The 21,156-nt window shown below is 58.2% G+C and overlaps 2 protein-coding genes across 4 annotated transcripts; one reads left to right on the forward strand and one right to left on the reverse strand.

Annotated features, from left to right (window-relative positions):
• Positions 1-7,140: 7,140 nt before the first annotated feature.
• On the reverse strand, positions 7,141-9,933 carry BLOC1S3 (biogenesis of lysosomal organelles complex 1 subunit 3). The gene is made up of 2 exons (XM_082710680.1): positions 9,770-9,933; positions 7,141-9,296 (listed from the first exon to the last, which is right to left on the reverse strand). Exon 2 carries the CDS (start codon positions 9,285-9,287, stop codon positions 8,688-8,690), a length of 600 nt encoding a protein of 199 aa, XP_082566806.1. The 5' UTR covers positions 9,288-9,296; positions 9,770-9,933; the 3' UTR covers positions 7,141-8,687.
• A 263-nt stretch (positions 9,934-10,196) lies between these two features.
• TRAPPC6A (trafficking protein particle complex subunit 6A) lies at positions 10,197-20,845 on the forward strand. 3 transcript variants are annotated; one of them, XM_082710677.1, is made up of 7 exons: positions 10,280-10,408; positions 16,580-16,702; positions 18,256-18,323; positions 18,530-18,647; positions 19,363-19,446; positions 19,647-19,740; positions 20,494-20,845. In XM_082710677.1, exons 1-7 carry the CDS (start codon positions 10,325-10,327, stop codon positions 20,523-20,525), a joined length of 603 nt encoding a protein of 200 aa, XP_082566803.1. In that variant the 5' UTR covers positions 10,280-10,324; the 3' UTR covers positions 20,526-20,845. The 3 variants fall into 3 exon arrangements, with proteins under 3 accessions (XP_082566805.1, XP_082566804.1, XP_082566803.1); XM_082710679.1 differs by lacking the exon at positions 16,580-16,702 and having other exon boundaries at positions 10,197-10,408; XM_082710678.1 differs by lacking the exons at positions 16,580-16,702; positions 20,494-20,845 and having other exon boundaries at positions 10,276-10,408; positions 19,647-19,855.
• The last annotated feature ends 311 nt before the right edge of the window (positions 20,846-21,156 follow it).

The following is a 21,156-nucleotide window of genomic DNA, read 5'->3' on the forward strand; positions in this document are numbered from 1 at the left end:
CCTCTTTCTCCCCACCCTTCCTCCTCCTCTTCTTCTTTTTTCTCCTTCTCCCCCTCCTTTTACTTCTTTTTCTCCTCCCCTGCTTCCTCCTCCTCCTCCTTCTTAGCTTGTGCCCGCTCTCTGCCTTTATAAACCTTTCCTTTCCTTCAGCTCAGTGGAGCTGCCCTCTGCTTGCTGGATGGAATGCTGCCTGATTCACGAAACATTTAATAGAGGCGATTACACCCCCAAGTTTCCTGGGGGGAATTTTGTTTTTTAAAAGTACCTAAGACTGAACTGAAAAGAGGACACCACAGAGCGCTGGGGCCGGCCTTAGGGGCTCCTTTCACAAGATTAAGTACCAGAAATCTAACCAGATTTAGAACAAAAATTATGAGCCACGTGCATGGTAAATTCCCCTCCTCCATTCTTCGTGTGCCCCTTTACCCCCAACACCCTGTCCCCTGGGTTCACTCTCGCACCTGCCTCTTCCAAATCTGGCCTCACCTCTTTAGCAAATTCTTTTATTATTTTTTTTAATTTTATTTATTTATTCATTTGACAGAGACATGGAGGGAGAGTGGGAGAGGAGGACACAGGCTTTCCGCCGGGCAAGGAGCCCGATGTGGGGCTCAAGCCCAGGACCCGGAGATCATGACCCGAGCCGAAGGCAGACGCCTAAGGACTGAGCCACCCAGGCACCCCCAGCAAATTCTTTTAATCCCTAAAACTCCTCTGACTTACCCAGAAAATCCCTCAAGCACCCAGAAGCCAGCATGAATTTTCCTTTTCCTGAAAGTATTTCTGAAAGCATCTGGCCTGATGTCTGGGCCCAGGGGACGCAGGTTATTCCCGAAAGCGCCGGTGGAGAGGAAGCTAGTTTGGAAGAGGCTCCGGGAACATGGTTCTTGCTGCCGCTGCTGACTTCTCCTACTTCCCAGGGCTCCATAATCGAAAACCATCAGCTTTAGGCCTTCCCATGCGATGCCCTTCCTGAAGGCATCATTGAGCATAGCTTCTAGCCCGGGACAGCAGCAGACCTTTTAAAGTACGAAAGCCCCTTTCCTCCCACTGTCAGAAGACGCCACCTAACCTGGAAAGTTGGGAGAGATTCGTGGTCATTTGTAACCCGCTCTTCGGGAGCTTGACTGGCTTTTACGGGGTGTCCTTCTGGGGGCACTTCCTTACGGGGTATAAAAAACCCATGATTAGTCTGTGGTTATAGGCCAAGACCTCCTGGAGAAAACTCCCCACCCTGGGGAAACAGAGGCCCAGAACCCCTCTCAGCCCTCCTCCAGATGAGCAGGAAGTGACACAGGTGGGCGCCCTTGGGGCAAGGCCCAAGGACTGATTCTAGAGGCCTTTCCCCTACAAAGGTGAGCCTGGCTGGGGGTTCAGTTGTGGGCCCCCAGAAGGCCAGCACCCCCAGCCTTTGCAGACATGCTATACAGGCTTCTCAGAAACACTGCGTTACACTTAGAAACCCCCCAACACAGGCATTGTCTTATTTCGGTTTTAGCTGGAAATCTTGCCCCTGTTATAAGGAAGCAAATCCAAACTAGCGTGGCTGGCCAGTCCGGACCATCTCTACCATCTCTCCATGCTGTTACAGACGCTGCTTCTTGATTCTTTGAAAACAGCTTGCAGGAGAGCATGAAGAAAAAGGAATTAAAAGTCAGCGGTGCTGGCCTGGCAGGTTGCGTCCTCAGAAAAACAGAAGTTGGCCCCAGGAGCAACTCAAAGTTCACCGGTTTCTCCTGCCAACTGCAGAGCCTCACCTACTTGGGTCAAGGCCACTGCAGATATGGCAAGAAGCCAAGGTCAAGGGGCACCTGGGTGGTTCAGGTTAGGATCCCAGAGTCCTGCTCAGCGGGACATCTGCTTCTCCCTCTCTTTCTGCCCCTCCCTCCTGCTCATGCTCCCTCCCTCTCTTCTTCTTGGCCAAGGCCAAGGCACTGGGCAAACAACACCCTGAACTGGAAACAAAAGGAAGCTTAACTAACGATGTTCAGGGACCCCAGCGCGCTCAGAGGGTCCATGCCCCCCCTTCTGTGGGCCAAGCACAGTCCCACCCGAGCCCCTGCTACTTAAGTTAGATGGGAGCTGGGTTTCTTGATGGGTGCGTCTACTGCTGGCCGGGGACACTCATGTCCAGCCTCCACCTCGAATTTCGCCCATGCCGGCGAAGTCTCAGGACAACCTGTTGCATTGCCTCCCTCGGGCCCCCTGAGATGCTCGGGCCCTCCTTACACCCCACCAGGCCTTGGTGGTCTTTCAGACTCCTCACCCTGCAAATCATCGTTCTGGTAGAGCAGTGTTCCATAAATGCAATGGCACCATATATTGTAATAAATATGGTTATAGGTCCTGCCCTCACGTGGAGCCTCCAACCTCCTACTCTCCCCATACTCTCCCTGATAGAGGCCCAGGTAAATTCCTCTGAAGAGGACTCAGCCTTAAAATAGGTCCCAGCTTGGGGGGGGGGGGCTGGCTCAATAGGTAGAGCATTTGACTCTTGATCTGGGAGTTGTGTTCGAGCCCCACTTGGGGGGTAGGGATTACTTAAAAATAAAATCTTGGGGGGAAATATAAAATTAAATAAATAATAAAATAAATTCTTGGGGGGTGGTGGTGGTGAAAAGGTCAGGCTAGTCTATAGGTGTCATACACAAACAGCTGGAGGACTGATAAGCGCAGAACCCAGACGCCTTGCCTGGGGAAGAAATGAAGCTTTCTCATGGGGGACCGTCTCCCTGCTCCTTCCCCCTCTCCCTCTCCCCAACCACAAGTACACAATAAGGAACTGAATCCACAAGACTATTAGAACAGGATGTCCTGATCTTTACTTCTCCGCCCTCTGGTACCCCAATCTTGCCTATGAAAAAGGAAGGAATATTTGATCCAGGAGAGAATCAAATCTACCAGTTTGTATAAGACCAAAGAGCCAGGAATGGGCGATGTTCTGGGGACCCTGTGGCCCAGACCCCAGCCACCATCGTCACCGAGATCCTTGCCATCACTCGGATCCTTGCCAGAGCAGCTCTCTTCCCAGCCCACTGCCTCCCAGCTTGAGATTTCTCTTTGCATCCACGTTAGGGGGAGATGCCGGAACATGGCCTTGCATCCCTCGGGGGTGCTGTGAGCATTCCCCTCTATTTTCCCAATTCTTTAAAGCTGCCTTAGACTTTGTAGCCTTTACCCCAGCCTTCACCTCCCTTGTTCAATATAGATACATATTTTAAAAAGATTTTTATTTATTTATTTGACAGAGATCACAAGTAAGCAGGGGGGTGGGGAGGAAGCAGGCTCCCCACTGAGCAGGGAGCCCAAGGCGGGGCTCGATCCCAGGACCCCCAAATCATGACCCGAGCCAAAGGCAGAGGCTTGACCCACTGTGCCACCCAGGTGCCCCTAGATAAGTATTTTATGTATTTTAGAGATAGAGAGGGAGAGAGGGGGCGGGGGAGAAGCAGAGGGAAAGGCACAAGCAGGCTCGGTGCTGAGCTCCTGCTGAGGGGCTCCATCCCACCACCCTGAGATCATAACCCAAGCAGAAATCAAGAACTGGATGCTCCACCGACTGAGCCCCCGGTGCCCCCCTTTGTTCCATGTATTGATGACCTCATACCCTGCAATCAAGACCAGGCAGGTCGACTTTAGACCCCCCTGTCCTCCTCCATGCACTAGCTGAACGAGGCCATCACGCCTCCAGACCTGACCTTTGGTGAGCACAAACTGCGGTCACCTGCTTCAGCCCCGAGATGTCTCAGAGTGCTCAAAAACTCACCCCCAAATTCTGTCCATTCTTCTTCCCAAACCGAAACAGCTGCTTTGTAGCTCTCCAGGGGCAGCTTGGGCCAACCTTTATGTGCCCTCCTCCCAGATGCTACCCACAGCCCATTTCCCCGCCCTTGGTGGCAGGGACCGCCTTTGAAACTTGAAAATGAGCCTTGTTCACAGCCCCAGCTCTCAGCCTCCCTGACTGTGGCAAACCTTTTCACCTAGGCTACTGGGAGGATGGTGGAAGGGCGGTGGGTGCTCTTGGACAAGCTTCTCCCGGGTGTGTCCTGAGCCCACGCCTCGTGTCAGTTAGACCTCGTGGCATCAGGCACAGTCCGGGCCTGCCGGCGGCAACCCTGACAAAGCGGGGACTCCCCCCCCCGCTTAGAGCCCCTGTCGCCTCTATGCTCCCGAGGCAGCACCTGCCTTCTTCCAAGTTCACAGGACACAACACCCTCCACTCGGCTGGCAGACCACGGGTGACGCACGCCCTCACCATCATCTTCCCAGGCTGTGACCCTGACACCCAGCTCTCTCCTATCCCTCCCGGCTGGGGGTCCCTGTTCCGTCCACACTTGCCAACGGTACCAAGGGTCTCCGGGCCACCATGGGACCTCTTAGCCCTGCGCAGACCCCCCAGACCTGCTTCTATTTCGTGAGGGCTCCTGCAGACGAAACTGGCAGGACAGCAGAGCTGGCCCGGCACAGTCACCCTGCACTGAGGACTGGAAGCAGAGAGCTCCTCTCTGACCCTCCGGCACCAAGCCCAGAGTTCTCCCTGAAGCTCACACAGTGGAAACAGAGAAAACGGCCACATCCACACCAACTACGGTTGTGTTTTTAGAGTCCTCCATGCTGCTGGCACATGTAGAAATCCCATGGATGCTTTTTTTTTTTTTTTTAAAGATTTTATTTATTTGAGAGTGAGTGAGCACAGAAGGGGAGAGGCAGAGGGTTCCCACTGAGCTTCCCACTGAGCTGGGAGCCCGACGTGGGACTCAATCCCAGGACCCCAGGACCATGACCTGAGCTGAAGGCAGACTCTTAACTGACTGAGCCACCCAGGCACCCCAATCCCACAGATGCTTTTTTTTTTTTAAAGATTTTATTTATTTATTTGACAGAGATCACAAGTAGGCAGAGAGGCAGGCATAGAGAGAGGGGGGAAGCAGGCTCCCCGCTCAGCAGAGAGCCCGATGCAGGGCTCAAAACCAGGACCCTGAGATCATGACCTGAGCCAAAGGCAGAGGCTTAACCCACTGAGCCACCCAGGCGCCCCAATCCCACAGATTCTTACCCTCTGCTGGGACTCCCGTTGCCAGTGAGAATAGTAATGCCACCCTCTTGCAGGCTAGTCCCCTCCCTGCTAAAACTTCTACTGTGCCCTGGGAAGCCTGGACTGAGGACCCTGAACACTGTATCTCCAGGGAAGGACAGAGTCGATAACGCGGCTAAACTCACAGTCAGGCAAATGCCGTGAGATCTGAACCAAACGGATGCCAAAGGGTGCTGAGCAATTATCGGTCGGATTATGCCTTGGCCCCTGTGGCCCCGTTTCTTTTGACCTTCTGGCTTGCACTGACCGGTGGCAGGTCCCAGGACCTGTGTGCCAATGACAAACAGCAAAGGAGCTTCAGAGGAGCTGTTCTGCTGTCGCAGCCACATTTCTGACCACATCATTTCCTGGTGCACCTTTTGTAGAGTTGCACCAAATTCCCAGGGGAGAGCAGCATACACGGGTAACCCCGCAGGGTCCGTGCTGCCCTTTGAGGCGTTCCAAATGGATCCCATAGATAAACCTCTGGCCTTAGGCTCATCTTATCCCCCATTTGCTGGCTGTCTGCACACTTAGCACACAAACAGAACACTTGCTTTCTTCCAGATTCTCCAAGGTGGGGATCTGGGGAAGGGAAGCAGCTGCCCAGACTAGCTCATCACGTAATCTTCAGGTGTGCTTTGCAGTTTTCGATCGTGCCCTCAAATCTGGGTGACCTGAACCTGCTCTAACTCACCACGAGGCCACTTAGGGATGGGCCCCCCAGCTTCAGCCAGAGCTCACCTTCAGTTGGTTTCTATGCTGGGGGTTCCCTGTCCTGTTCCACAGCGGTAAATCTAAAGCCTGGTCAAGCGGTTGGTGGTGAAGTCCCCGAGGAAACATTCCCTCCACCCGGAGCCCAAGCAGATATGGGCCAACTTTCTGGGTGTGTCTTTATGGTATCAATCAGCCTTTTTTTCACCACAGGCTCTCATGGGAGGTGGATCTCTGAGGGACTGAGTTTTACACAGGGGTCTCTGCTTCCCTCCAAACAGCCTGGCCCAGGGCCTGGCAGCCGTGAAATTCCAAGGCCCTGGGTCTCTGCTACGGACAAATATTGTCAGGGCCCCCAGTCTGAAGCTCTTCCTGCAGTTTGGGCTGAGGAGACTTCCCATGCTCTCTTCTGAGCTCCACTGCACATTTAAAGGATATTTATTTAATTTTTAGAGATTGTATTTATTTGTGAGTGAGTCAGCACGAGTGGAGGGGCAGAGGGAGAGGGAGATGCAGGCTCCCCGCTGAACAGGGAACCCTCTATTGGACTCCATCCCAGGACCCTGGGATCATGGCCTGAGCCAAAGGCAGACGCTTAACTGACTGAACCACCCAGGCATCCCAGTTCATTTCTAAACCAGCATTTCTGGGTATTTTTCCCAAAGCAGGCACCCTACAGAAGCACAGTCCAACAATCTCCTTCATGAAACACATACTCGGTGGCACCATTCTCTGCTTGCTGGTTGTTTAATAGAAGCTGAGTCCTCACCTGGTTTAAAAGCCCAGCCTAGGGGTGCCTGGGTGGCTCAGGGGGTGAAAGCCTCTGGCCTTTGGTTCAGGTCATGATCCCAGGGTCCTGAGATCGAGCCCTGCATTGGGTTCTCTGCTCAGCAGGGAGCCTGCTTCCCTTCCTCTCTCTCTCTGCCTACTTGTGATCTCTCTGTCAAAAAAAAAAAAAAAAAAAAAAAAAAGCCCAGCCTCATCTGGCCTCTGCTGGGAATACCACTCACCCCATCTGCTTGCCACCCTGGCCCTACGGCTCTCTCCAACAGAACACAGCCACCTTCTTCTGTTAAATAGGTTATGCTCCCTTCTGACTCAGGGGCTTTGCACATGCTGTCACCCCTTCCCCCTCCCTGGAAACTCTTCTCCACTCAATCTAGTTTCACCTGTTTACAGCATCAGGGCTCAGCTCAAACTCACGCATCACTTCCTTGGCAAAGCCACATGTCCTCCCCCCATCTGCCCAGACAAGGTCAGAGAGATCTAGGCTCTGCCCTCACAGAACTCCTGTATGTCTTCAGGACACCCAACACAGTGCCAGAAAAATCACAGCTCAATGTACACTGCAATTATGAAAACTACCCATTTATTTAGGAGACTATTTTATTAATGCCTGTCTCCCCCAGCAGGCTGTAAGCTCTGTGAGGGCCTGGGTTGGCTGCTGGGCCGCCTCCAGTGCCCAGCATGGGACAAGGCGCACAGTAAGTGCTTGGTAACTGTGTGCTGAGTTAACAGAATGTGAGTAAATGCAGAACCTGGGCAAAAAAACCTAGGGGGTCCCGATTTCCTGGCTCAAGCCTCACCTTTAATAGGCCCAGTATGAGAGATCTCCCAGGGCCCCCATTCTCAGAGAAATCTTCAACAAACCTACCCCGCTTGGGTGGGGAGACAAGACAAATTCTCCATAGCAGTAAGTGTTTTGAGTTTTAATGAGACGGCATAGAGCACCCTTCTTTACTTCTCTATCGGTGGTCGGGGGAGGAGCTCAGATCTCAGCTTCGGGTTGGGATTACAAAGTGTGGGAGGCAGATAAATGTGAATGGGACTTGGGGGCCAGGGCTGGGGACAGAAGACAGTGCAGAGAGTCTGCTAACCCCAGACCCTGAGCTGAGCCAGAAATCCAAGTCCCTGTAGCCTCCAGCACCAACCTTGGGAACAGACACTTTGTGTGTGTGGTCCTTATCTGCCAATCGGGGTCAGAAAGCACCAAGAAGATCCATCAGGCCCTGAGTGCCTGAAGAGTGCCACTGCCAGCCTGGAGAGCCAAGAGGAGACCCATGTTGCATCTAGAACTTGGACACAAAAATGCCACCTTGGCTAGAAGGGTGGGGACGACATAACAACTTGGTCTAGTGGGGCTGCTGAAGGTGCTCTCTTGGGCCTGGAAAATTGGGAGGACTCCCTTGGGTCAGGAGGGGGCCTCACCTTCCACCTGATAAAGGAAACCATGGGTGGGTGTCTGTAAAGCTCAGCATCCGGTACGTAGTATAAGCAGAAGGGGGAAGGCAAAAGACACAAAACTGATCCTAAAACTACAACTGGACTCAAGAAAGGGGATGGGGCCCAGGAGAGGAACTAAGCCCAGGGACTGCAAGCGAGGAGAAAGCAGGACCAGAAGATGGAACGTGGGCCAAGGCCCAACCGGTGGGGGAGGTAGGGGGGTCCAAAATTTCAGAGGTGCGGCTAGGTCCAGAGGCAGAGCCAAGGGAGTTAAGGAGGATGCACCAGATTCTGGGGCTCCTGCAGGAAGCAAGAACCGGCCCCTGAGCAGAACCCAAAGTCAAGAAAGGCAGAGCACAGAGAGGTGAGACCCCACGACACAGAAAGATCAAGAACTACTGGTTACCAGGGGCTGGAGCCAAGCCTCAGGGACAGGCTTGGAACCAGGGAGCAGACAGGGCCAGGGGCCGGGGGTTGGAACCAGATGCTAAAGACAGGGTAGAACCGCACAATATTACCACTCCCATCCCGTACCCCCCACCACGCGGTGATATCCAGGGGGGCGAGGCTTGCCCGGAGGGGGACAGCAAGATGCGCAGGAGAGCTACACAGGGTCCCAGAGGCCTTAAGGACTACTACCCCCAGGACGCAGTGTCAGGCGGGTAGTGGCTTCCCGCTAGGCCCTCGGTCCCGGGTCTTGCTCAGATTCGGTCCCCGGCACGCCGCGGATGTCGGGCAGCAGGCGGCAGCCGGCCACGATGTCCAGACGCTCGGCCAGCGCGCAGAGGTCTCCCCGCGCCAGGCGCACGCTGTGGGCCGCCGCCAACCCTGTCGCCTGGGCGGCCGCGAGCCTACTGGCCAGGGCGGCCACGTCGCGGCCCGCGCGACGGTACACGCCGCTCACCGCCGCCGCCACGTCGTGATCCAGCCGCGCCTGGCTCTCGGCCAGCCGGAGCTGCAGCAGCGAGCGCGCAGGGGCCGGCGCCGGGGTCTCCTCCGCGCCCCAGGCCTCCCCGGCCGTATCCCGCTGCACCACCAGCGCAGGCAGGTCCCCCGGCGCGGCGGTCGGCTCCGGCTCCGGGTCCGAGTCGGTTTCCGCGGCTTCCCCGGCCACCCGCAGCCCCGTGGGGCGGCCGCGCGTCGGGCCCGAGGGACCCAGGTACAGCTCCTCCTCCGACGAGGACGCAGAGAGCTCCGAGTCGGTCTCGGCCGCCTCCCCCGGCACCACCGTCTCGGGCCTCCGCGGCGGTCTCCGCCGACGACCCTGGGACGCCATGGCGCCGAACTAAGGAGAAGAGGGGCGAAGGGACCGCATGAGAGGCGTCTGGCGGTGGTTAAAAGGCACAGGTTCCGGATTCCCAACCCCTTCACCGACTGGCCTAGCGCTTTGGGGCCATCTGCGTTCCCTGCCTGGGCCCCAGTTTCCTCTTCTGCGAAAGGGCTCCTCATCCCTGCTGCCAGACATAATGGACCCGCCACCCTTTCTGTGCACGGACGGGGAAACTGAGGACCAGACAGACGCAGGCTCCGAGGCCGGAGCTCCCAGAAGCCCAACCCCACCTCTTTCCGATTCTGCCTCCTAGCAGAGGCCACACCCTCCACATCGTTCTCCGAGCCCGGGCCAGATCCGGAAGCACACGGGCTCCCCAGATGCGCAGGGACCAGCGCCAGGGTCAAAGAAAGGGTGACAGCCCCGCTGGACCCCGGGGAGGGTGCACGAGCCGGGGCGCGGGGGCGCGGTATCACCGAACACCATACCTGGTTACCGAAGCTCCGAGCCTGCAGGATCCGCAGCGTAGCCGAAGCGCGTTGTCTCTACGGAAGGAGGAGCGGGCACGGCGGCCAAACACGTGAGCCGCTCCGCTACCTACCAAGAAAGCAAGCCCCCAAAACCAGCAGTGCGGGTGGGTGGGGAGAGTCACGTGAGTATAGGTAGGACCAATAGGAAAGCATCTGGGCGGGTGCTTCCGGATACTGCTGCTCGGCGAGTGGACGAATAGAAATTTTGAAAAGCGAGGTTTGTTTCAGGTAACCAGCGATTCGGCCAATCGAAACGCTCGGCAACCTGGAAATAGACGGGAGACGAAGGAGAAGGGCGGAGATGCTGTCACGTGTGGCCAATGAAAAGAGGCCCTCCCTCTAAGCCTCCCGGGTTCACGCGCGCACCATGTGAGCCCGGTAGGCGGGGCTACCTTGAAACCCCAATGGAGGCGGGGGTGGGCGGGCTCGCACCTGGTGCAGGAGGCGGGGCTTGTCCAGCTAGGCCAATGAGAGCGCGAAGCGCTGGACGGTCGTTGGGCGCGAGGCCGGCGCATGGCGGACGCGGCACTCTTCGAGTTTCTGCATACCGAGATGGTGGCGGAGCTGTGGGCGCACCACTCCGACCCTGGCCCTGGGGTGAGCGCCGGGCCCCGGGGGGTGGGGAGGAGACGGGGGCTGCGGCGGAAAGGGCGGATCGAGGCCCTGGGGAGCGCCGAGGGCGGGTCAACGGCCCGGGTCGAGCCCCGCCCCCGCCCCTGCCTCGCTGGGCGCTGGCTCGCTCCTCCGTGAAGTGAGAGGCCGCTGCGGCTAAAGCGTACCTCAAGGCCTAGCACAGAGTCAGCAGGCGGTAATTATGATAATTACTACTGCTGGACGTGTACCAAAGACTTACTGCTGGGTTGAATCCCGCCGGCTCCACTAACTAGATGTGGGAGCCAGTGACTCAATCCCCTGCGTGCCTCAGTTTCCTCATTATTAAAGGGGCATTATAACAGCACCTCAGCCTCAGAGAGGGGCATGTACTCTTCGAACAAACACTTATTAGGCGCCTATTGTATTCCAGGCACTGTTTCCCTGTCCTTGCGAAACTTCTAGGGAGTCCAACAAAAATACGTCACTACCTAGTGAGAAGTTCCATAGAGAAAACTTCCATAGAAGAGCGCCTGGGTGGTTCAGTCCATCACCCCTCTGCCTTTCACTCAGGTCATGGTACCAGGGTCCTGGAGTCAATGCCCACATTGGGCTCCCTGCTCAGCGGGCAGCCTACTTCCCCCTCTGCTGCTCCCGGGGGTGCTTGTGCTCTCTGGCTCACTCTCTTTCAAGTAAATAAATAAAATCTAAAAACAAAAACAAAAACAAACTTAAATAGAGTCATGAAAAGAATAGGGATGGCAGAGGAAAAGCCTTCCAAGGAACAGACAGTAGGAAGTTAGCCCCGTGGTTAAGGCAGGGTGGGGGTGAGTGGAGCACATTCCAGAAGGAAAGGAACAGCAGGTGCAAAGCCCAGAGGTAGTAGCGTGCTTGGCATTGTGGAAGCTGGTTCTTCTGTGGAATAAAATGACTCAAACTTTAAAGCCCTTGGGGTGACGTCAAGCACCTAATCCACCCCCCCGAACCTGGGAGCTCCTGTTACCAAATCTGTTACCAAAAAGAAAGGGTGGGGGAGAGAGTAAGGTGCTTGAGAAGTGATCGCCGCGATCAGTTTTATTTTCGTCATTATTCTTAGCATGATCATCGTCATCCAAATGCAGGACATTTTACCTCGCTTAGGTTTTCTGGTGTAGGAGCCCCAAGGAGGGTGTTGGTTCTCAACAGTTTCCAGTTCTTTCATTCCTTCCGCACACTTCATCGCTAACCTACCAAATGTTGGGCCCTGGGGTAGGCTCTGGGAATTCCTCAGTGAAACCTACAAAACTCCTGGCCCTCCTGGAGTTGCTGGCAGGAGGGGGTGGCACTAAGATAAATGAATAAAATCTAGTATGTTGAGGAAATGCCATGAGAAAGATAGAGCATGGGATAGGGAGTGCCCTTTGGCCTGTGTGTTGGGGGGGTGCTGGTTTGCAGTGTTGAGGTACCCCATCCAGCCTGGTTTTCAAGCCAGAAACTCCAGTATCCCCGACATCAGCCTTTTCTCCCTCACCAGCAGCCCCCAAGCGGACCCTGCCCATTCTCTTAGAATGTGTGTGCCACTTCTCCCTACCCCTACCCTGGAGTCCAGGCCCCTCTTTGCCCCTGTACCGGCCTCCTCCCTCCTCACTCAGCTCATTTCACCTGCTGTATCTTCACTGCGTTCACATGGATTAATCTTTTGGACCTTGGCTCAAAGGCTTCCTTGGGGAAGCCTTCCCAGAGGCCCCAGCTCAAATCAGGTGTCCTTGGGACGTTCTTACAGCCCCTTCCCATTTGTCCTTGGCAGCCCTATCACACCCACGTATGTATCTAAATTATGGGTCAACATGAGCCTTCGATTCACATCCGTCCTCCCCCCACCATCCACACCAGGCACCGTGTAGGCTCGGCGAAGGTCTGCATTGATCATCACACAGTAGGTCCTGTGCACACAGTAGGTCCTCGGCGTGGGTTTGTTGACGTGGACGCAGCTCCCTGCGGTGGAAGGCTTGGGGTGGGGACTGGGGTTTGTGACCATAAGAGTGCCTACCACAAATGAATGTTTCCTGCGCAAGCTCCTGGGCTTCCCACTCCCAATTTTCATTTGATCTTCCTCCTGACCCACAGAGGTCAGCACAATCCTCCCCGCTTTGTAGGCTTCAAAGCTTGAGAAACTGAGGCTTTGATGGACAGGAGTGCTGGCTCTCAAGTGGCAGAGTCAGGAATGCAAAGCCTGTGCTGTAAACTTGGGCCCCTTCCCTGGCATTCTCCAGGAGCATTTTAATGGTTTTCTGTGGTCAAGCAAGTGTGGGAAGTGCCATGTTACTCAGCTGTGCTCACCATGGGCTTTCAAAGCATACGAATGGGCCCAGGACCCAGCTGCCCCTGGGATTCCCGTGCTGGGGTCCTGCCCCAGAGCTCCCCAGTGCTTCCGGGATGCAGCCAGGGGCGAGGTCTGCAGCAGCTCCCCCCAGGTGCCTGCCACCTGGGACCCCCATTTTCAGGACCATATCAGGAGCACTGCTGCTTAGGACACCCAGGTGGCTCAGTCGGTTGAGTATCTGCCTTCAGCTCAGGTCATGATCCCAGGGTCCTGGGCTCTCTGCTCAGCGGGGAGCCTGCTTCTTCCTCTTCTCTCTGCCTGCCTCTCTGTCTTTTTTTGTGATCTCTGTCAAATAAATAAATAAAACCTTTAAAGAGAGAGAGAGAGAACTATTGTTTGCTCAGCCCTGTTTCTTCCACTCCTGGCCCCTCCTCTCTCTTTCTCTTTCTGTTCCTTCTCTTTGGTCCAACAGGTCTCCTGTCTGAACTGAATGCAAGCCTCCTGTTGGGTACTTCTGGTGTCCCCAGCACCATATTCTGTTGGATTTAGTCCTCTAAACGGACTTGCAAGGTAGACGCTACCATCCCATTTTACAGAGGGGGGCCTTCCCTGCGGGGGGTGGGGCAAGGGTGAAAATCTGAGGGGAACATCAGGATGCAGGCTTTGGGCTTTGAAGCTTGCCTGTAGCTTCCAGTCTACCCCCACCCCCACCACCTGCTGCCAAGTTCCTTGAGAGCAGGGATGGTGGCTCGTTTCTCTGTCCCCAGAGCACACATGCCCAGGAGTCTTGGAGATTTCCATGTCCTGCCTGGTGGTCATCTGTGGCTGCTGAAAGGATTTTTCTGGACAGTTACAGGTGGAGGGCAAGACTAGCCAGAGGAGTCAGGAGGTCAAAGGGACTCTGTTATCTTAGCAGGAAAACCAGGGAGGAGCCAGCAGTGGTTTCTCCACCTCAGCAGCTTTAAAGATAAGGAAAGCGGAGGAGTTCATTCCTCCTCAGAGCCGAGAGTGTCAGTCAGCTACGACCGGGAGCTCTGGCAGGCAGCCCGGGAGCAACCCTGCTGGGGCTGGACCTTCCCCGACCCAAGCCCAGCTGGTGCCTATGCCAGCCTGGGCAGCTGTCAGGTGCAGCCCTTGGCCTCATCAAGAGCCTGAGGAACCCCCGTCCCAGTTCCTGGCAGAGTGGATCCCCAGGACAGAGCCCTGGGGAGGGCGCCATGCACTTGAGGCCAGGGAGCTAGCCCTGGGAGCTCGGGCTCTGCCCCTAGAGGAGCCCTGGAAGGTTTAAGCTGAGGGGCGCGGGGTGCAGACCTACTTTCCAGAATGGCCTCCCAGGCCACACGAATGAGCCTGAAGGGACATGCGGCAGGCAGGCTGCGGCAGGGGCCTGGGGCCCAGGCAGGCACTCAGCCTGGGGTGGAAGGAATCAAGTCTGGGGGTGCTTTGGGAGTGTTGAGAAGGAGAAGGTAGGACCTGGGGGGGTCTGGGACCACCTGGGTGGATGCAGGAGGTGAGTCCAGGCCCACAGGGTGGGCAGCATCCTCATTCTTTTTTTATTTTTTTTAAAGATTTTATTTATTTGACAGAGAGAGATCACAAGTAGGCAGAGAGGCAGGCAGAGAGAGAGAGAGGAGGAAGCAGGCTCCCTGCTGAGCAGAGAGCCTGATGCGGGACTCGATCCCAGGACCCTGAGATCATGACCTGAGCCGAAGGCAGCGGCTTTAACCCACTGAGCCACCCAGGCGCCCAGCATCCTCATTCTTATGCGTTCACTCTCCTCGCTTCCTGGGCTATGTGGGGACGTCCCCTCTCCCCATGCTCCTCTTAAGGCAGGAGCCCCACAGCTGGGCCTGCACAGATCACTGAGGGCCAGGGCAGTGGAAGAGACCGGAAGGAGCCTGGCATGCCCCTCCCCCACCCCCAGTCCTAGATGCTCTTTGTGAGTTCAGGGCTCGGTTTGCTTGTTTCCCTGTTGTCATCGTCATAGTCATCATTGTCGTCCTCTCCCTCCTCCTCCTCAGGGCTTGGGCCTCCCTACAGGGAGTACCCTCTTCTCTTACTGTCTCTGCGATCCTTCTTCCACACAATTCCAACGTGTCTTCTTGGCCCTGGGATGAGCATCAGACGGCCTGGGGCCCTTCCATGGGACTTAGAACTTCTGTGCCAGTGTGACAGCCTGGGAGGCTTCATCCCCCTTACAGATGTGTCCATCTGTCCACTCCCTTTGTTATTTTCACTACGGTACATCCCATTTCCCCGGGCTGCCCCTGTGGCTGCCCATTCCTCCCAGCTGGGGGGGGGGGGTGCTAGGAGGGCCTTCTGGAAGGGGCTTCCCTCTCTTCCTCGTTTCCTTTCAGTGGGCTGTTGTGCAAACTCATTTGATGTTGGGAGGGACGGTGGTGGGAGTCCAGAACCATTCTGGCTCTGGCTCTGGCTCTGGCTCTGGCTCCTGCTCTGGGCTGTGCAGGGAGGAGGAGAGTTGGGCCCAGGCTTCCGTGAGAATGATAAGCCTCTAATCCCTGAAGAGCTTTTGTAGGGACTGGTGGAAGCAGGCAGGGATAAAGCCTTGGGGCTTCCCCTCCCTTCCACCTCTACCCTTTCCCCTGTCACCTGCTCATCCTCTGCCCCTCCCTTTTCTTCTGTTCGTCCCCATTGCCTGGATCTTTCCAGTTCAGCACCTACTGCCCTGGCCTCTCACATGGCCAGAGTCTGGAGTTGCCACGACTGTTGCCCAGTGTGGGTCACGACACCGTTGTGAGGTAGGGCCTGCCGTCAGGCCCATTTCACACATGGGGAAACTGAGGCCCGGGGCCATGAGATAACTTGCCCAAGGTCAGTAAGAAGCGGAGCCGGCCCTTGAACCCAGGCAGTCTGAAGTTCACCAAAGGGAAACCTTTCCAGACCACCCCCCACCCCTGGAGCTCCCTGGCCCAGCTGAGGACGCTGCTGAGTCCCGGGCTGTCTGCTGAGGGCTGCTGTCCTGGCTGCGACCCGGGCTTGCGGTGCCACCCCACCCCCTTCCCGCTTTGCCCACCCTCCCACTCCAGGAGCACTCAGACTGGGGCTTTTCTCCTGGCGATGTCCCCACCTGGGCTGAAGCCACTAACACCATTAGTTCTGACGAGGCTGGGGCAGAATGGTGTGCCCTCTCCCACAGTGCCCCCGCCCCCAGCCTGGTCTGCAACCCCCCCACCCGCCCCCATCCCCACCTGTCAATGCTGTCTCCCACCCTCAAGGCCAGAGCCACACCCCCATCCCTCTCCCTGCCTCCTTGCCTTGGTACACAGCCTCTGCTGGGAGTTCCCTCCCCTTCCCAGCCCCCTCTGAGAGGCACCCCAGGGACCCCCAGGGACCCCCTCCTGGGGGAGCTGGCTCTGCCCCACTCTGCACTGCCCTGTTCCCGTCACCTGGGCACCTGTCACACCCCCCCCCAACCTCAGGCACAGTGGCCAGCCCCTAGGGGCCACTAGGAAATGTCTGTGAAATGAATGAGAGTCTCCACGTGCCAGGCAGGCCTCTAAGACGCAGATGTGTTTGGTCAGAGAGGAGGCTGGCCCTGCCTCTTTGAGGCGCTCACCTCTAGAAGGGAGGGGACACGGGAGTGCGGCCACCCTGCCAACTGGCAGAGAAGGTTAGCTGAGGGCGTGGCAGGCAGGATTCTGGGTGCTGAATAAGTCAGCCCACGGGACAGAGCCCCTCCTTCCTGGGGCTTTCCTTCCGCCCCAGGCTGGTCACCAAGATTTACAGATGCAGAGGTGGTGAGTGACAGGGACAGAAACATTTGCTGAGCCCTTGGGAGCACTTGGCCCACATTTAATGCTCACGAGGACACTGGGAGCAAGGCAGCACAGCTAACACTGTCCTCTCTGTCCCAGGGAGGAGGTGGGGTCACAGGGCCCATGTCTGCCTCACGCCAGAGGCGTGCCAGCAAGGGACCAGAGGGCTGCCCGGTGACAGCCAGCAGGAAGCTGTGTCCTCACCAGGTCCGGTCCCCACAGGTGGAGCACGGAATGGCGGGCAAGGGCCTAGCAGCCGGGAAGCCTGGCCGAGAAGAGGGCCACCTTGCTCGAGGACACAGGCAACCTCTGCTTGGGCCTCCATACTCCCAGCACTTCCTCCCGAGGTGGGCCACAGCCCTGGCCTCCAGTCAGGGGTGTCGTCCTGGCCACCCCCAGTCCCTGGCCATCTAGGTTTGGGAGCTAGCCCTGCCTGGGTTTAAAAGGTGCGATGTGGCCTCAGGTGCCTGTCACCGAGCTCCTCCAAGCCCAGGTTTCCAGGTGTGAACTATGACCTCCCTTACAGTGTGGTTCAGATAAAACCAGAGGTTTGTACAAAGCAGCTGGTGCCTGGTACGTGCTCGGATCCGCACTTGTCACTTTGCTGGGCTGCTGAGTGGGCCCTGCTTGCCGAGGCCACCACTGGTGGTGGCCATCCAAGCTGGTGGATGGCCAGCTTGGGTGCCCACAGAGCTGGGGTCCCCCTCCATAGACGGCCCAGGATGGGGACGGGGGACCTAACCTGGGCCAGAGGAGGGGAGAAGGGCGGCCTCCGGATGTGGGGACAGGGCCCTGTGAGTCTTGGACTAAGGGAGGCTGTCCCTGGGCAGCAGAGGGACAGCTGGGTCCCGGAAGGCCCTCGAGGCCTGCTGAGGAGGCCAGGACAGCGTCTCAGAGCTGGATCTAGCTGGACAGATCCTGTCCACCACTGGGATGGCTGTGCTAATGGCCTGTCTGACCCAGAAGGGCTCAGGCCTGGGGACTGCTGCCCCCCTCCCAGGCTCTGCTAGAGTTTCTTCGAGGAGCACGATGCCTCCCTGCCTATGCTGTCCTGGTAGATCTGATGCCTCCCCGCTCCGTCCTCTTCAGGACACCCACAGGAAACACACACACGACTACCCTCCTTGGGGCTTGCCATCAGCCCTCACGGGTGCCCAGACACCACCTACAGCCTGCCTGCTGTCCCCTCCTCCTGTGGGCCCCTGGCCTGCCTTCCCTGAGCACGGAGGGCGCATCTCCTGGCCTGAGCCCCTGTGGGGCCCTCCCAGGGTTCCTGGCTGAAGTGTTCAGGCATGACAATCACAATCAATTTTGAGAGCTTCCTGCTGGCCAGGCCCGGGGCGGGGGTGTGTGTGCCCCCGCCCTGTGGCTCCCTTGCTGCAGCCACGTGCCTGCAGCCATACAGGCCCTTCGGTGGGTCACCTAGAGCCCCAGCCAGGGTGCTGTGAGGACCCGCACTAGAGATGCTCTGATAAGTGGCCGGTGTTCTCAGTGACAAGCATGCTGAAGCTGTGACTGGGAATACCCCCATTTTTCCTGAGGCAAGGGGGCACTGGTCTCTAGAGCTAATGGCATCTGCGGGGCCATTTTGAAGAACTGAAGGCATCCAAAGGCCTGGACCTGTCCTGGAAGGCGCCCCCTCCTGGCTCTCCTCAGCCCCGAGTGGGCAGGGGTGGGCACACTGGTCTTAAAGGACCCTCTGCAGCTGCTATCCTGGGTGGCTCCCAGGTGGAGGTGGCCACGGGCCCCTGAGCCTCTCTTCCCTGACCTTTTAGGGACAGAAGATGAGCCTGTGTGTCCTGGAGGGCATGGGCTTCCGTGTGGGCCAGGCCCTGGGAGAGAGGTGAGAGCCGGCGCCTGCTATCCTTGGCCAGAGGCAGGCAGGAGCTGAGGTCGAGTCCCTTCCTGGGCCTGGGTGGGGAGGGTGGCATTGCTCCAGAGGGGACCCCAGCTGGGCTTCCTCCCTCTTCCTCACCGTGGGCTCCCCATCCCGGCCCCTCCTGGCCCCACAGCCTCGGCCGGGCCCAAGCGGCTGTCCCTGCCCTCCAGGCTGCCCCAGGAGACGCTGGCCTTCAGGGAGGAGCTGGACATCCTCAAGTTCCTGTGCAAAGACCTGTGGGTGGCCGTGTTCCAAAAGCAGATGGACAGCCTCCGTACCAATCACCAGGTGTGCTGCGCGCGCCCCGGCCCAGCTTCCAGACTGCCAACTGCAGGTGGAGCCTGACACCGAGAGGAGGAGAGCACCCAGAGGGAGGGTGCAGCAGGCTGGCCATCACTGGCGGGGGGTGGGGGGCGGGGGGAGTGGGAGTGGCAGGCTGCCCTGAGCCCATTGGCAAGAGCCAGGTTTCCTGATTGGCAGCACCACCCCTCTCGGGACCTCTGCCCAGTCCTCTGAGAGAACCCAGGAGGCTGCAGTGTGGGGGGTGGGGATGGTCACAGCGATTTCCAGAATGTCCACAAACTTCCCGGGAGGGGCAGCAAGTAGGCTCCCCATGGTTAGCAGCATCTCTCCAGGCACGACAGCAAGTCTCAAGCTGGTCCGAGTCCCCACTAGGTGCCCACGCTGTGCCAGGCCCGGCCTGCAGATTCTCCCCGCAGCCCCAGCCCTGGGAGGAAGGTCCTGGTCCGCTGTTTCCCCTGGAATTCAGGCTGCTAGAGGGCAAGACCCACACACTCCATGGGGGGATCCCTGGCCCAGCTCAGGAAGCCCCTGGGCCCTTCTGGAGCTTGGAAGGATGGGGCCCACGATGATGGGTTCGGAGGCCCAGGTCCTTCCAGACCGCAGCCCCACAGGGTGAGGAGCTCTGGGCCCTGACCTTCTGTTCCCCAGTACAAATGCACGGGCACCCCCCAACCCCCACTGGGTTCTTCTCTGTCCCCAGGGGACCTACGTCCTACAGGATAACAGCTTCCCCCTCCTCATCCGGATGGCCTCGGGCCTGCAGTATCTGGAGGAAGCACCCAAGGTAGGGAAGGCACTTGGACTTGACCTCCCCCTATTTCCTCAGCACTCCTCCCCCGCGAAGGTGGGCCTCTCCTCAGGCGGAGGGGCTGGCCCATGGCCCAGGACCCCAGGGAGGAGCTGCCCCCACCGTGGAGCCCCGGGCCTGGGTTTTGGCCTCCCCGCTTCCCTGGGTGATGTGCCGCCCCCCAACCCCGTCCCCAGTTCCTGGCCTTCACCTGCGGCCTTCTGCGAGGCGCCCTCAGCACCCTGGGCATCAAGAGCCTGGTCACCGCCTCCGTGGCATCCCTGCCCACCTGTGAGTCGTGGGGGAGGGGCCCTCCCTGTCCTTCCTGTGAAGTGGGGCTCTGGAACTTTCCTCTCCCTGCTCCCCCGGCTCTGGGAGGCAGGGCCAGGCTGCTGAGAGCTTAAGCCAGCCCATCTGCACCCCTGGCCCTGCGATGCCCCCTCTGTGCCCCCCAGCCTACTTCCTTAGGTGTAGCAGCCCTGGAGCAGAGAGCCTCAAGGACGAAAAGCTGGTCTAGTGGTTGTGAACATTATTCTGTGTGGACATGACAGAAGTCAGCCTGCTTGATGCTCGCTGGGGGTCCCCAAAGGGCAGGCCAGGGTCCGTGGATAGTGGATTACAGCCGGCCTGGCAGGGGGTCCTCCTGACCCCAGGGGCCTCCATCGGACTAGCTGAAGCTTCACACCTCCCTCGGACCATCCTGCCCTCTGCTCTTCCCCCCACACACACATCCCCGCCCTGAGGTGTGTGTTCTTCTGCTGGTCCCCGTGGCCAGCTCAGGGCAGGGGACCTGAGCATCACGTGCCCCGTAAGCCGGGCCCCTCCCCAGCAGCCTGCGTGCTTGACCTTCCTGCTCCTCATCACCCACGGTGATGGGATGCCGGCCAGGTGGGCGGGGAGCAGCAACCCCTTGGACCACCCCGAGGCCCAGCCCAAGGCCACCCAGTCTGCTGGCGCGGGGCTGGGAAGCGCAGCTCTGAGCTGTGCTCTCTGCCTCGCCCCCCACATCCCAGCCTCAAACTGAAGCTCACCCTTCTCTTCCAGGTAAGTTCCAGGTAGTGATCCAGAAAACCTGAGGAGCGCCCCCATCCACAGGACACCCCGCAGAGCCTCACAGCCCCCGCTGGCCCGGGGACCTCGGAGCCCCACCTTTGGGGGTGGCCAGAGGGCTCATGCTGGGGACCCCAGGCTCTACGGGTGATGGACAAGTGGGAGGGGGGATGGTGCTGGGGGCCAACTGCTCTAGGGCATCACATGTGCTCCCCAGGTGGGTATCACAGAGAGGTCGGGGTGTCCTGGGAACAAGGTGGCCCAAGTTGGGGCCAGTGTGAAGGGATCCCTACATTGGGCCCCTTGCTCGGCATGGCAGGTGCCCAATAAAGGTTCTGCGTGTGGAGCCAGATGTGAAGTGAAGGTGGAGGGGGTCACCCTTAGTGGTGCGGGGGAGGGGCATCTGTGAAGCCACTCTCACAGGTCCTGCAGGCGTTGGGGGGGCAGAGCCCCCCGTGTGGCTCCCCACCCCTTATTCCCATCCCTTGCAGGCCCCTTGCCGTCAGGTCCACCTAAGCCCTGGTGCTCTGCCTCCTGCCCTGCACCCCTGGTGGGGGAGGGTGGCCCCGGCAGCCCTGCCAGCCTCAACAAGTCTGGGTTCATCCTCTACCCAGTGGGGTGCACAGAATGGCTCTCTCCCTGGGGAGCGGGGCTGAG

This window comes from Mustela nivalis, assembly GCF_964662115.1.
Source record: "Mustela nivalis genome assembly, chromosome: 18".
Taxonomy (NCBI): Eukaryota; Metazoa; Chordata; class Mammalia; order Carnivora; family Mustelidae; genus Mustela; species Mustela nivalis.

Bases quoted from the DNA above. Each gene is read 5' to 3' on its own strand.
- BLOC1S3 (XM_082710680.1), bottom strand. From the start codon at position 9,287: ATGGCGTCCCAGGGTCGTCGGCGGAGACCGCCGCGGAGGCCCGAGACG.
- TRAPPC6A (XM_082710677.1), top strand. From the start codon at position 10,325: ATGGCGGACGCGGCACTCTTCGAGTTTCTGCATACCGAGATGGTGGCG. The intron at 10,409-16,579 runs GTGAGCGCCGGG...TCTCTGTCCCAG, and splicing joins ACTCCGACCCTGGCCCTGGG to GGAGGAGGTGGGGTCACAGG. The intron at 18,324-18,529 runs GTGAGAGCCGGC...CCTGCCCTCCAG, and splicing joins GGCCAGGCCCTGGGAGAGAG to GCTGCCCCAGGAGACGCTGG.